Raw genomic sequence first — 13,718 nt, forward strand, 5'->3', positions numbered from 1 at the left:
GAATTAACACAGCAACACCTATGAGCTGGTATCTGCTCAGTACATGTTTTTCCAGGATAACCTGTAATAACTGATTTTTAAGATAACAGGACTCAACCTGTATTTATCGACTGTTTGCTCCTGTGTTTGTGAAGTGTCTATCACTAAAAAATGTTGCTTTGCTAGAAACCACTAAAACAATGATGAAGTGCAATCAAAACATGCCTGAACTCCTCATTTTAAAAAAGAAAGAAAACAATACCTGGTACTTTACATCATCACATGCTCTTTCTTTCTGATGTTACTGTCAGCTGTAACTGCCCCATCTGTCAAACCGCCCTCTTCTGTTCATTGTCAGGACCTGTATTTGTGCAGCATGATCAGAGTCTCTGTGCTCTTATTCAGTTCATAGAGAGAGAGAGAGAGAGAGAGAGAGAAAACACACAGGGTGGCCCCACAAAACAATATTTAGTGAACTGTAAATAGCACGTGACATGATGGTATGATGTTTACAACTGTATTTAGAAATGTCCATACAAATTCAAGTAAATTTACATAGTGATCTCTGAGAAAATACCATAAGAAATTAACAGTGCAAAGCTACTTAATGAGGAAAAGTGGAGGATGGACTGAGTGAAAAGAGGAGGGGGTAGTAACTGAACGAGTCATCTGATATCTTCAAAGACATCTGACACCACTTTAATATTAGTTTGCATTCTCCTTTAAGCAAACAAGTCAGAGAGAGACAGAAGACAGTAAAAGGTGGTACCGGGAGAGTGTAGCTGGCTGTTTTGATGTTTTCTTTTTCCATCTAGGAGGACAGACTCATTTCCATAAAAGGTAAGCATGAGCTAAATATGCTGGCGCATTATGAAGAACAAAAAGTCTTCAGTTAAGTTATCAGCAGCGCAGGTTTTGAAACATGATGTCTGTTAGTGTAATGTTTCATAACCTAAACTGCAGATGACGTACTGGATTTGTCTTCATGTTTAGTGTTAGACAGCGATCTTTAACTCCATGCAGTAAGAAGATTTATGCTAAAATAAATACCAAACACGCATATGATGAAGAGTTAAAAAAAAAAAAAACTTCCTGCATTTAGATTAAAGTTATTTTTGGATGAAAGTGGCTGCAACTGATGGTGAGGATATGCAGAAAATGCGGTTGCCATAAATATCAATGATCCAGTAGGCTCAAATCCTTAAAACACAGTGTACAAGAAAAGTATTAGACAAATTAACTTACAGTGAAGGCAACATGCAGGTGTAACGCTGTTGGGTTGGTACTGATAAACAGCGATCTTTTGCATTATGCAGCTGGCTTTTAGTAATGCATAATGGAAAGGGCTCTGCACAGAAACATGTTTTGCCATTACATAACTACAGTAGGTTCCAAGTTTGAATACTTTTGGGTTGTTTATGTGCAAAGAAAAAGAAACACAAATAAGTACTTAACAGCAGTGGATCACTATTATCAATTGGTATAATAGCTGGTAATTCATATTATAGTTGGTTAATTTTCTTTTAAGAAAAAAAATGTTTTTACATGCAACATATCTCAACAGCCACCTGCACCAGCGGGGTATTCCAGTTAATGTTGTCTTTAATCAATGATGGTCAATCCAGTGCCATCTCCTGTTACTCAGATATCCTTTATCATACATATCTTAACACACCATAATATTTCCAAAGATAAGATTTTAAGGATTGTCTCTGGATTTTTCCACTGTTTACATTGTCTGAGCAAGTAAAAAATGACAGGATTTCATTTGCAGAAGCAGATATGTCTTTTTGGATGTGTAGTGTCATGTTGTGATACTTTAAATTTAACAAACTAACTCATCGGAATACTAGTAACATGCAAGAACTTTTTTTTAAATTTAAAACAATTATTTTTGTATTGTTTGGACATACATGTTAGGTTAATTTGTGATTTTAAATAGGCTGTAGGTGTAAATATGAGTGTGAAAGGTTATCCGGCTCTCTGTTAGCCATGCAATAAACCAGTGACCTGTGCAGGCTGTACCTTGGCTTCAGCCACAATTTTGCCAAAGTTTTTGTGTTCAGTCAAACTATTTGGGAACTAACTGAAAGTACAGCTAGAGTATGTTGCATTATTCATCAGTGTTACTCAGAATTAGGTATATCTTTATATTGAAGGCTGTCATTATAACAATGTGTTGGGAAAAAAATAGCTTTAAACTGCTTTAAGAATAATATTCTATCTGTGTTGCTGTCCTCTATTTCTCTGCAGAATTCCTGCCAACTTCGACCCTGTAAAGATGTCTGGAAACCAAAACAACACAAATTGTTCTGTTGAAAGCAATAGTTTGATTTTAATTCTGGTTCCAGCCTACATCCTGGTCATCAGTGTGCTTGGAATTGTCTTTAATGTGTTTGTGCTGATGGTTTTCTGCCTCCACAAGAAGGCCTGCACTGTGGCTGAGATCTATTTGAGCAACCTGGCTGGTGCTGACCTTGTTCTGGTGTGTTGTTTGCCCTTCTGGGCTGAATATGTACGAAATAACTATAACTGGCTTTTCAGTGAAAGCCTGTGCAAGCTTGTACCAGCTGTTATCAGCATGAATGCATTCTGCAGCATCTACTTCCTTGTTCTGGTTAGCATAGACCGCTACGTAGCACTGGTGCACCCGCTTTCCCATGAAAGAATACGTAGGCCATTTTACGCCAAACTGGGATGCCTGGTTGTGTGGGGTCTTGGCTTGGTCTTCGCTCTCCCTGCATTCATCTACAGAAAGTTAAGATTTGAGCCTTGGTCAAATGGTACTCTGTTATGTGATGTTGACTACACAGGCAATCAGTACCTGGTGTCTGAGGTGATGACCATTATGTTCAGCTTCATCATCCCTGTTTCAATTGTTTCCTTCTGCACTGTTAGCATTATTCAAGCACTGAGAAACCGGGTAATGGGAGGTTTAAACAGTCAGAGAATGGAGCAGAAGGCCAACACTCTCATCTTGCTAGTTCTCCTCGCATTCCTGATCTGCTGGGTGCCATTCCACGTGAGCAAGATAATGGATGTGCTCGAAAACGTTGGCATTCTGAGTTGTCAGATCATACTGATCATCTTCCAACAGGTCTCCACATACTTAGCCTTCTTCAACAGTGTCCTTAACCCCATTCTCTATGTCATTGCTGGGGAAAACTTCAGAAGAAGAGCAAAGGAACTTGTCAAGCAATGGAACAATAAGACAACAGAAACATTCAGCCTCATGTCAACACGCACACGTCTGACAACTGTGAAGCTGGGAAAGCCTCGAGCTGATCTGTGATTTTTTTGAGTTTTGATGTGTGTTTTGATGAGTTTCTGTAACAAATTGAGCAGTTATTCACCCAAACATAATAATTTTTTCTTGTTATGTAATCTGAATATATAGGGTTTTTTAACATTATTTATGTAACACACTTGCTCCAGTAAGTGATATGCAGACATAATATGTATTTATTTCACAGATGTGACTACTTGATGTAGTACTGTTTGAGCACACTAAGTGTTTCTCCAGCTGGAACATAATTTATGGATTTAGTTAAGAGAAGTAAGGGTACTTGGTGACTCAGAAGTGGCATGTTTTTATTCTACTTTTCCTACAGAGGCCCTATTATGCTTTTTCTTATTTTCAGTCATATACAGTATGTACCAGTATAGTAGTGGATACTCATATTAAATCTCACCAAAGTTTCAAATACTGAAGTGAACATATTTGAAAGTAACACTGGAGCATTTAGAGTTTTGAGTGTACATAATGTCAGTGAGAGTGATTTCCTTGATGTTGTTCATACACAGGATGTAACCGGGGACTTTACCAAGGCCAGCGTAAGATAAATAAGAATTCCTTTGGACTGTGACAAAACTGCTTCAGTTAAAGTCCAAGAATAAAAATGAAGCTGGACAGAAACCAAAAACATGCCTTTTACCATCTTGGGCTTTGTTTCAAGTTTCTTGAGAATCTGATATAAAATAACTATAAAATAAAAGGAAGATATGTACTCATACTTGTTTGAGCAAGTTTTTTCAATCAACACATGCAGACACATGTAAATATTATAGGCCACATTTGAGCATCCTTTTGTGTTTAACATGTTTTTCATCGAACGTTCAATAAAAAAATAAGGGTGTGGCTGTCTTTAAAGTCAGTGGTCCAGTATGTCTTTTGTTTGACATCCTGTTGACATTTGTAACATGACAGGATATAAGACTCAAATTTCTGAACCTGCCATTCTATTGCTCATGCTCTAATTGTTGTTTATTAGACAGGATTTCAGATTTAATGCAGTAATAACACTGCTGTGCATAATTGAATAGCATTACCACATTTATTTCATATTGCAGAAGTAATGGACACAAGATAAGATAATGGAAGAAATATGTACAAAATAGATGGAAGCAGGTCAAGTGTTTACACTATTAACACAACATGTTAATAGTTAGATGTTCCACACTGGATTTATATATGATGTGGTTTTATTGTTAGAGACTTGGAATATTTTAGTGATGATTGAAAAAAAAACTGTCATATTTTAAAACCACTTAATATTTCTTAATTTTGTGTATTACATTGTAAAATATTCTTTCCCATTTTTGTGATATGAAAATGACGATTTTAACCTGCCAACACAGAAGGACTTCCTGCACACTGTGTAAATATTTGCATGCACATCACAGTATATGAATAACAGTGAATTTATGTCTCTTTGTACACAAACTTCACTTTTGCTGACTGCATCTGTGTATTCATTGTGAAACTTTTATATTATGAAATTAATGTAACACTGAGGTCAATGTAAATACAAAATCGCAATCACACATACACTAAGCATTACTTTTAATGCTTTGCTTAAGGTTGTCCATCATGAGTCTTACAATGTTAAATCTTCTGCATTTCCAGGTTAAGTGGGACCCCTCTGGTGGGACACAGAGTGGGGGTGTGGACAAAATAAGTTGAACCAATATAATTTAAACAGGGAAAACTCAACTTTGTGTAGCTTTTGAAGGGAGTGCATGCCAGAAAAAGACTTATTATTTCAATCAGCAACAATAATACTTTAAATAAAATGCACATCCTAATTTAAGTTAATTTAACTTTCTTACAGTGTTACACTATATGTAATAGATATTTTACAGATTGGATTCATTTTTTTTTTTAATTGGCAGTTGTGGTGAATGTGAGCAGCAATGTTTGTCTGTATGTGTTGCCTCTGTCCAGGGTGGACTCGCACTGTGACAGCTGGGATAGGCTCCAGCCAGCATATGATCCTGAATTGGATAAACAGTTAAGAGAATGGATGGGTCACTGTGGTTCTCAGCTCATCCAAAAAGACTTTATTTGGTAAACTGTGATTAGATTACAAAGAATTAAAGAACTCCCGGCCTACTTGTCCACTCCATGGTAGGTTTTGAACTGTCAACAGGCAGTTGTTAAAATGTAAACACCCAGGTCTCTACATCATTTCTGTCATTAGCGGTCTACTTATATCAGATTTGTTTCATGTCATGAACTGACAGATTCCAAGTGATCTAAATTGAATCCATTGATCCACACTGGCACTGGTATAAATATTCCTTTCAGTTCCTTTCAGTCCTGTCAATGCAAATTGTACCTTGTTGGCCACTGAATGTGGCCTGTTTCACATTGGCCCAATAAAGTAAATCTTAAACTGAAGCATTTGACTCTCATAGAACATAGACCACACAGAAAATATAATCATGTACTACAATAACAATAGCATTGTTTAGCATTAATGATCAGACACAGGGAAGGAACAAGGAACGGATTCTCTGTTTAATTCCAATATTCTCTGAAATAAAATGTACACAAAGAAAGCACAGGATCCTTTTTGATTTTTGAGGGCAATCAAGCAGTTCAATTATGACCATTTTCAGATGTTATGTTCACAGTAAGGTCAAATCTATAAAAGTCTACAAAACAATACCTGAATAAGTACAGTGATAAATACAGTAAATAGTGCAAAGAGACACACAATCCTACTTGAAAAGGGAGAAAAAAGAGGAGGGATTAACTGATAAACAGAGGAGGTGGCAATACAGTGAGTCATCCCACATATTCATAGTCTTTGTCTGACATCAGTTTAAAATCATCTCACGTTCTCGTTTAAGTAAGCAAGTCAGAGAGGGACCCCTGTTTAGTAGATGCCTGTTGTGACCTTTTTCCTCCCATCTGGATAACAGAGTCATTTACTTGCAAGGTAAGCTTACTTTGTGTTGTTTTTTTTACTTTCTGGGTTTCTACCTTTTTAATTTTTGCTGGAGTATTTGCTAGGTTCATTAACAATTCAACATTGTTGACATTGTTGAAATGACATGAACAGTGTTCATGCCATTTACCATTACTTGTGAATAACATTGTGTAGAAGCACTATAAAAAAAGACGCTTCAGCTAACACACCAGCTATGCAGGTTTTGAGACCTGATATTTTTGGGGCGTAACATGTCAGCATCTAGGCTGGAATTGTCTCAACATGTTTGTGTTTTGATCAGCTTTCTCAAGCAGTAAGAACATTTTTGGGAATCCAAACACGCACACACAATGAAGAGCAATGAACTCGAGACAGTGAGCATGTGAGGAAGTAAACGTGAATGCAATACACCAATACCAATAACTACCAAAATAAAACAGGAAGTATGTAACTACAACTGAAACAGATGGGAACAAACTCAACACAGAGGGAATACTGAGGGAATTATAAATACAAAGAGTTAGTAAAATGAAAATAAAGAACTGCAGGCAAAGAATATCATTAGATGAATAGAAATCCAACCTAAACAATAAAACTAAGAACCAGGAAATCATAACACAACTGAACAACAGCTGAACTTCAGAAAACTCAAAAACCTTGAGAACAGGTCAGGGAACACCTGATCTAGGTCCACCTAGAAATGTTTTCTAAAAGGAAAAAATTAAGTGTGATCTTAAAAGTCAAAAGTCACTGCCAAATTTCACGTGTCCTTTATTTAAATTAACACCTGATGTTCCTTCAAGGTTACTGAGATCTGCTTACCACCTACTTTTCCGTGTTCCAAAAATAATAGTTAAACACTAACTGTGTCAAGTGCGTAAATGCGCCCATCGCCATTTTTGTCTGTATTCCAGGTAATACTTGCTATTTTTTGACAGGCAGTGTTATATAATGTAAGATTCAGACTTTAATCTATAATAATAATAATAATAAATCACACTTATATAGCGCTTTCCAAGGTACTCAAAGACGCTTTACAGTTTCATGCACTATTCATTCACACCTCAATCATACTTGATCTAAGATACTTCTGAGTCCCATTAATTGTTGCATTTTGACAGACATTTCAGACATTATAGATCTGAGAGAAAAACAAACTACACAAAACTCTGGATTTCTATAGCTTGACTAGAAATCTCAAACGTTGCAAATCCATCGGTTCACTTTGAAAAAAAAAAATCTCCATTTCCTTCTTCCTTCTTGTATTGTGTTTCTGAAAAGGAAACTCCTACGAATACATATTTAATGATGTTAACTTGCAATAAAACTGTGTCTGTGGGCGACACTTACTAATGCCCTGCACCGCAGCATACTCCTCTGAAAATCTACTGTCCGGATTTAATGAAGAGGCATCAGTTTTGCGACTGTGGACACAGCAGGTATTTTGGTGGCTGACCTTATTGGATACGTTTTTGTAGGAGTTTTTCTTTCACAGCACAAAATTTTGGGGAGGAGGATATTTAAATTAATTTTATAAAAGGGGGTTGCTAAGGTTTGCAGCACGCATCTTAACGCTAAATGTAACGCTGATAAAAAAACCGTCTTATTTACGTTGTTGGATTTCCGATCGTTAGAGAGCTCATTTGTTTGAAATGAGAGGGGGAAATGTTATGACAGTGCCTAACTGTGACGGGTGGATTAGTCAAAGCTATGAGCGCAGTGCCAAAACTTTAACTCTGTGCCGTAACTCTTCACTGACTCCTCAGTCCGCATGTTTGGAGGTGAGTCGCTTTGTGCACTAAAGGAATAATATAAGTATTTTAGCGAAACCGAGCAGAACTGAACTGAGCTTAAATAAATTCAAATGTTTCTGCATGTCTTCTCTGAGCAGTGCGCACTCAGCGTTTTACATTTAGTTTTTTCTTTTCTTCTCTCTATCTGAGCCATGTATCCCATACTTAAATGTCGGTGAAAATATAGCCGTTAATGTGACTGTGTTAGCGTGTCACGTTAATGTCCCAAATCTTAATATATGTAATATCAACTACAATATGTTCCTGAAGCCTCACAAATGAGCAATGGGCGCACTGACACAGAAATGCTCTGATGGTAAATAACATTTGGTGTTCTTACATCATACACGTCAGATGTTACACAGATTCCAGGTTTATACGGTGGAATAGTTTGTAATAATGTGGCTCACCTCTGGATAAATCCTGCGCTGCACCTGACTGTCAGACCTCACACAGTCCTAGCAGTTTCTATCAGAGGGGGGCACCTGTATCTCAAAATCATATCGACTCTCCTTCGACCTCCTCTCATTGATCTTAACTGTCACATTGTCTTTATAGAGAGACACGTTTGAAACCTGCGCTTACACTGTATAATTTTTATTAGGACTTCACTCTCCCTCATCGGGTGTGCTCGTTTTTGAGCTGCTAATTTGCGCTGCTTTGGCAGGTAATTACTGAAATGAACTGACTGCAGTTTTGTATATAAATGTAGGCACTATTAGATCACCCAAACAAATTTCGACTCCCATGGGCGCATTTTTCCAAATGCATCATCATTCTAATTTCCCCTGCAGCTTTCAGTCTGTAAACCGTCACTGTGCCTATTTGATACCCCCACCCCACAGTAGCTTTTTTGACACCAAAACAAGGTTTTATGCTGGTGCAGACCGTTAGTAAACTTGGCCCTAAATATAATGGTGACAGCTTTAACCACTCATTTCGTCTTTATTAACGTTACTGCATGAAAACTCTAAAGGTGACAACTGAATTTCAGCCGATTAAGCTAACCGAATATTTTCTTTCCTCTCTTGAAAAAATTTTTGAAAAAGAAATGAAAAAAATTGTCAAAGTTAGCTTCCAATAATGTTTTATTTGTGTTGCTGTCCTCTCTTCTCTGCAGCGTCCCTGCCAACTTTGGCCCTCTAAAGATGTCTGGAAACCAAAACAACACAAATGGAAGTCAGTGTTCACCTGAACCAGGGAGTTTGATCTTCACTTTGGGTTCACATTACATCCTGGTCATCAGTGTGTTTGGAATTATCTTTAATGTGTTTGTGCTGATGGTTTTCTGCCTCCACAAGAAGGCCTGCACTGTGGCTGAGATCTACTTGAGCAACCTGTCTGGAGCTGACCTTATTCTGGTGTGCTGTTTGCCCTTCTGGGCTGAATATGTACGAAAGGGAAATAACTGGTCCTTCACTGAGAGCCTGTGCAAAGTGGTAACTGCCGCAATCAAAATGAATGCATCCTGCAGCATCTACTTCCTTGTTCTGGTTAGCATAGATCGTTATGTGGCACTGGTGTACCCTCTTTCCAATGAGAAGATACGTAGGCCATTTTATGCCAAACTGGGATGTCTGTTTGTGTGGGGTCTTGGCTTGGTCTTTGCTCTCCCTGCATTAATTGATAGGAAGTTAGTTACACTTCCATCAAATGTTACTATATGTACATTTGACTACACAGAGAATCAATATCTGGTGTCTGAGGGGATGAACATAATGTTCAGCTTCATCATCCCTGTTTCTATTATTTCCTTCTGCACTCTCAAGATTATTAGAGCACTGAGAAACAGACTAATGGAAAGTTTAAACACTCAAAGAACGGAGCAGAAGACCAACACTCTCATCCTGGCAGTTCTCCTGGCATTCCTGATCTGCTGGGGTCCATTCCACCTGAGCAGGATACTTGACGTGTTCGAAAAAGTTGACATTCTGAGTTGTCACATCATAATGACCATCTACAAATACATCTCTCTATACTTAGCCTTCTTCAACAGTGTCCTTAACCCCATTCTCTATGTCATCATTGGAAAAACATTCCAGAAAAGAGCAACGGAACTCTTCAAGCAGTGGGAATATAAGAGAACAAGCAGAGCCAGCCTCATGTCCATACGCACACGTGTCACAAGTTTTAAATTATCTGAGAATGGTTCAAGGTGAACAGCAGGATTGTGATCTTTTGAGCTTTGATGATTTTATATAATGATAATTATTTACCCAGGCATAAGAGAAAATATTATTGTTTATGTAATCTGAATACATGGGGTTTATTTAACATTATTTATGTAACACTGTTTCTTCAGAAACCAATATCCAGACATATATGCTGATTATTAGGTCCGATGTTGAAGGGGCGTCAGTCTGATTCTGCTTGATGTAATAATGTTTGAGCACTCTGAGTGTTTTTCCAGCTGGAACATAATTTATGCATTTAGTTAAGAGAAGGAAGGGTGCTAGTTCTGTTGACTCTGATGTTCCATGTTTTTATTCTACTTTTCCTAGAGAGGTCCTATTATGCTTTTTCTTATTTTCAGTCATATGCAGTATGTGCCAGTACAGTAGTGGATACTCATGTTAATTCTCACAAAACTTTCAAATACTGAAGTGAACATATTTGAAAGTAACACTGGAGCATTTAGAGTCTTGACTGTGCATAATGTCAGTGAGAGTGATTTGTCATCTCAGGCACACAGCTCTGGCTGTGAACACAGCAGCCACAACCAACTACTGTTCAAGTCTTTTTTTTTTTTTTCTTTTTTTTTGTGAGGAGCAGCCAACCAGAATCAATTTGGTTTGGAAAGAAGGAGCTACAACAGCTTGTTTCATACACAGGATGAAACCGAGGACTTCACCAAGGCCAGTATAAGATAAATGAGGATTCCTTTGGACTGTGAATCAGACAAAGCTACTCTAGTTAAGTCCTAGAATAAAAACGTAGCTGGAAACAAACTGAAAAAAATCCCTTTTACTGTCTTGGGCTTTGTTTCAAGTTTCTAGAGAATCTAAACTAAGATAATGGAGATGATCTTGTTACACCCCTCTGCAATCCCTACTCTGTTTGTAGTGGCAGTGAGGGAGTTTCAGGCGCTGCCTGTGCTAATTGCTGATTATCTGCACCTGATGAGGTGTGGCTAAAGGCATGTATAGGTCAGATTTGCAGGGCTCACCACTTTTCCCTCTTGTGCTCTCTCGGTTGCAATGGTTTTAATAATGCTTACCAAGCAACAAAATAAAACCCATTTTTTTCTTAAAACTCTGGTGTCAGTCTCCACTTTATGTTGAAGCTTTTGAGCCGGGCCACATTATGTTCACAGTAAGGTCAAATCTATAAAAGTCTACAAAACAATACCTGAATAAGTACAGTGATAAATACAGTAAATAGTGCAAAGAGACACACAATCCTACTTGAAAAGGGAAAAAAGAGGAGGGATTAACTGATAAATAGAGGAGGTGGCAATACAGTGAGTCATCCCGCATATTCATAGTCTTTGTCTGACATCAGTTTAAAATCATCTCACTTTCTCATTTAAGCAAGTCAGAGAGGGACCCCTGTTTAGTAGATGTCTGTTGTGACACCCCCCCCCCCCCCCCCCCCCCCCCCCCAATCTGGATAACAGATTCATTTACTTGCAAGGTAAGCTTACCACTGTAAAGCCTGAATTATGAACTAATTGCCAAAACATTCAAATTTTTTGGAAACCAGAGTGATCATTGAACCTTCTAACAAATTTCTAAAAAGGAACAAATTTGCAAATTAAATATGAATTTGAATTTGCAAATTTGAGTTTTATTTTGTATCATTTTTGCCATATCAAGCATTTTTGTGCAATTTCTTAAGGTTTTTCAGGGGATTGGGGGTGGGGTGGGGTCGCATTAATGATGTAGATGTCTCAGAAACTCATAAGAAGTCGTATCAAATATGATACATCTGGTTTTACAGGCTTAATTTGTGTTGGTTTTTCCTTTTCTGGGTTTCTACTTTTTTCATTGTTGCTGTAGTATTTGCTAGGTTCATTAACAATTTAGTATTGTTCAGCATGAACAGTGTTCATGCCATTTACCATTACTTGTGAATAACATTGCACAGAAGCACAATAAAAAAGACTCCAGCTAACTTACCAGCTATGCAGGTTTTGAGACCTGATATTTTTGGGGCGTAACATGTCAGCATCTAGGCTGGAATTGTCTCAACATGTTTTGTGTTTTGATCAGCTTTCTCATGCAGTAAGAACATTTTTTGGGAATCCAAACACGCACACACATAATGAAGACATTAAAATATTCTTCTGAATGTGAGGAACTGCAGAAAATGTGGGTGCTATAAAACAGCAAGGTATTCAAATTTCAAGTGCCATCTACTAATGTTACTCCGATAATTATCATCTTATGTTTCATTAACACACCACATGATTTCTGTAGAAAGATTAGAGACTGTGCCTTTCACTTGTTTCATTGTTTGGGCAAAGCAGAACATTCACTTCAACTTTTTTTTTTTATAGCACCACTTCACAAGGTGCATTATATTACAATGTAAAGACTCTACAGTAGTAGAGTGTCATGAGTCGTGATGTGACAGGACCCAAATAAAAGGCGTAGAGAGGCAGAGTTCAAGAAAACAAAAGGAGATCTGTGTATTTAGGCTGTTAAGTCCACAAAGCAAAACAAAGAAAGTTCACAGGAGGACACGGACAGAACCCATAAAGAACACAACAGTCGAAAACTCAACAAAGGAGAAGGGGAGACAGGACTATTTATACACATGAAGAACATCAGGGAAGCGTAAGCACAAGGGAGCACTCCAAAGAGTTTTTTAAAATTTATTTTAAAAAGTTGTTTCAAGTGGTTCCATACAACTGTATCAAGTAACTCCTAAAAAGTGACTGCATTTTACTGTAAAATGTTGAACTGATTGAACAAAGAACCATTGGGTTAACCTGCCAAAACAGACTCATAAATAAATAATCAAACTATGGATGGATTTACAAATTAGGCTTTAAGTTTACTTGAGTAATTTGTGTTATTTCAATTAAATACTGTGTTTTTGCAGGTTAACAATGTTTTTTGTTTTTTTTGTTGAGGCAGTTCAGTATTTTAGTAAAACATTCAGTTTCTTAGGAGGTACCCTGCAGCTGGGTGGAACCAATTCACATAACTTTTAAGTAAATCCAAAAAATCTTTTTTTCCAGTGCACATTATTTTGTTGAAATAACACAAATGATTCATGTAAACTTTAAAGAAACTCATTTGTTTAGTAAATCCAACTAAAGTGGATTCTTTAGAACCAACTTACAGTGAGATTTTATTGTTGTAGTCTAATGAGACAGCTACACTTAGCTCGAGACAGTGAGCGATGTGAGGAAGTAAAAGTGAACTCAATGCACGAGACCAATAACTACCAAAATAAAAGAGGAAGTCTGTAACAACAACTGAAACGGGAATAAACTCAGCACAGAGGGAATACTGAGGAAACTATAAACACAAAGAGTTAGCAAAATGAAAGGAAAAAAAAGAACTGCAGACAAAGAATATTGTTAGATGACTAGAAACCCAACCTAAACGATAAAACTAAGAACCAGGAAACTATAACAAACGAGAGCCTCTAAGCTTCACAAAAAAAAAAGTCCCATTAATTGTTGCATTTTGACAGACATTTCAATATTGTACATTACAAATCTGAGAGAAAAACTAAAACAAACTACACGAAACTGCGGGTTTCTATAACTTGATTAAAA

General features: G+C 37.3%; 2 protein-coding genes across 4 annotated transcripts; both read left to right on the plus strand.

The window, feature by feature from the left end:
- Nucleotides 1-690: 690 nt before the first annotated feature.
- Nucleotides 691-3,973, plus strand: LOC115772871 (B2 bradykinin receptor-like). Its single transcript, XM_030719292.1, has 2 exons — nucleotides 691-819; nucleotides 2,233-3,973. The coding sequence occupies exon 2, from the start codon at nucleotides 2,261-2,263 to the stop codon at nucleotides 3,269-3,271; it is 1,011 nt and encodes a 336-aa protein (XP_030575152.1). The 5' UTR covers nucleotides 691-819; nucleotides 2,233-2,260; the 3' UTR covers nucleotides 3,272-3,973.
- Nucleotides 3,974-6,081: 2,108 nt separating this feature from the next.
- On the plus strand, nucleotides 6,082-11,220 carry LOC115772894 (B2 bradykinin receptor-like). 3 transcript variants are annotated; one of them, XM_030719329.1, is made up of 2 exons: nucleotides 6,082-6,203; nucleotides 9,108-11,220. In XM_030719329.1, exon 2 carries the CDS (start codon nucleotides 9,136-9,138, stop codon nucleotides 10,144-10,146), a length of 1,011 nt encoding a protein of 336 aa, XP_030575189.1. In that variant the 5' UTR covers nucleotides 6,082-6,203; nucleotides 9,108-9,135; the 3' UTR covers nucleotides 10,147-11,220. The 3 variants fall into 3 exon arrangements, with proteins under 3 accessions (XP_030575189.1, XP_030575190.1, XP_030575191.1); XM_030719330.1 differs by lacking the exon at nucleotides 6,082-6,203 and adding an exon at nucleotides 7,622-7,633; XM_030719331.1 differs by lacking the exon at nucleotides 6,082-6,203 and adding an exon at nucleotides 7,855-7,975.
- Nucleotides 11,221-13,718: the final 2,498 nt, after the last annotated feature.

The sequence above is a fragment of the Archocentrus centrarchus genome, chromosome 22, assembly GCF_007364275.1.
Source record: "Archocentrus centrarchus isolate MPI-CPG fArcCen1 chromosome 22, fArcCen1, whole genome shotgun sequence".
NCBI classification, from domain to species: domain Eukaryota; kingdom Metazoa; phylum Chordata; class Actinopteri; order Cichliformes; family Cichlidae; genus Archocentrus; species Archocentrus centrarchus.

Bases quoted from the DNA above. Each gene is read 5' to 3' on its own strand.
- LOC115772871 (XM_030719292.1), top strand. From the start codon at position 2,261: ATGTCTGGAAACCAAAACAACACAAATTGTTCTGTTGAAAGCAATAGT.
- LOC115772894 (XM_030719329.1), top strand. From the start codon at position 9,136: ATGTCTGGAAACCAAAACAACACAAATGGAAGTCAGTGTTCACCTGAA.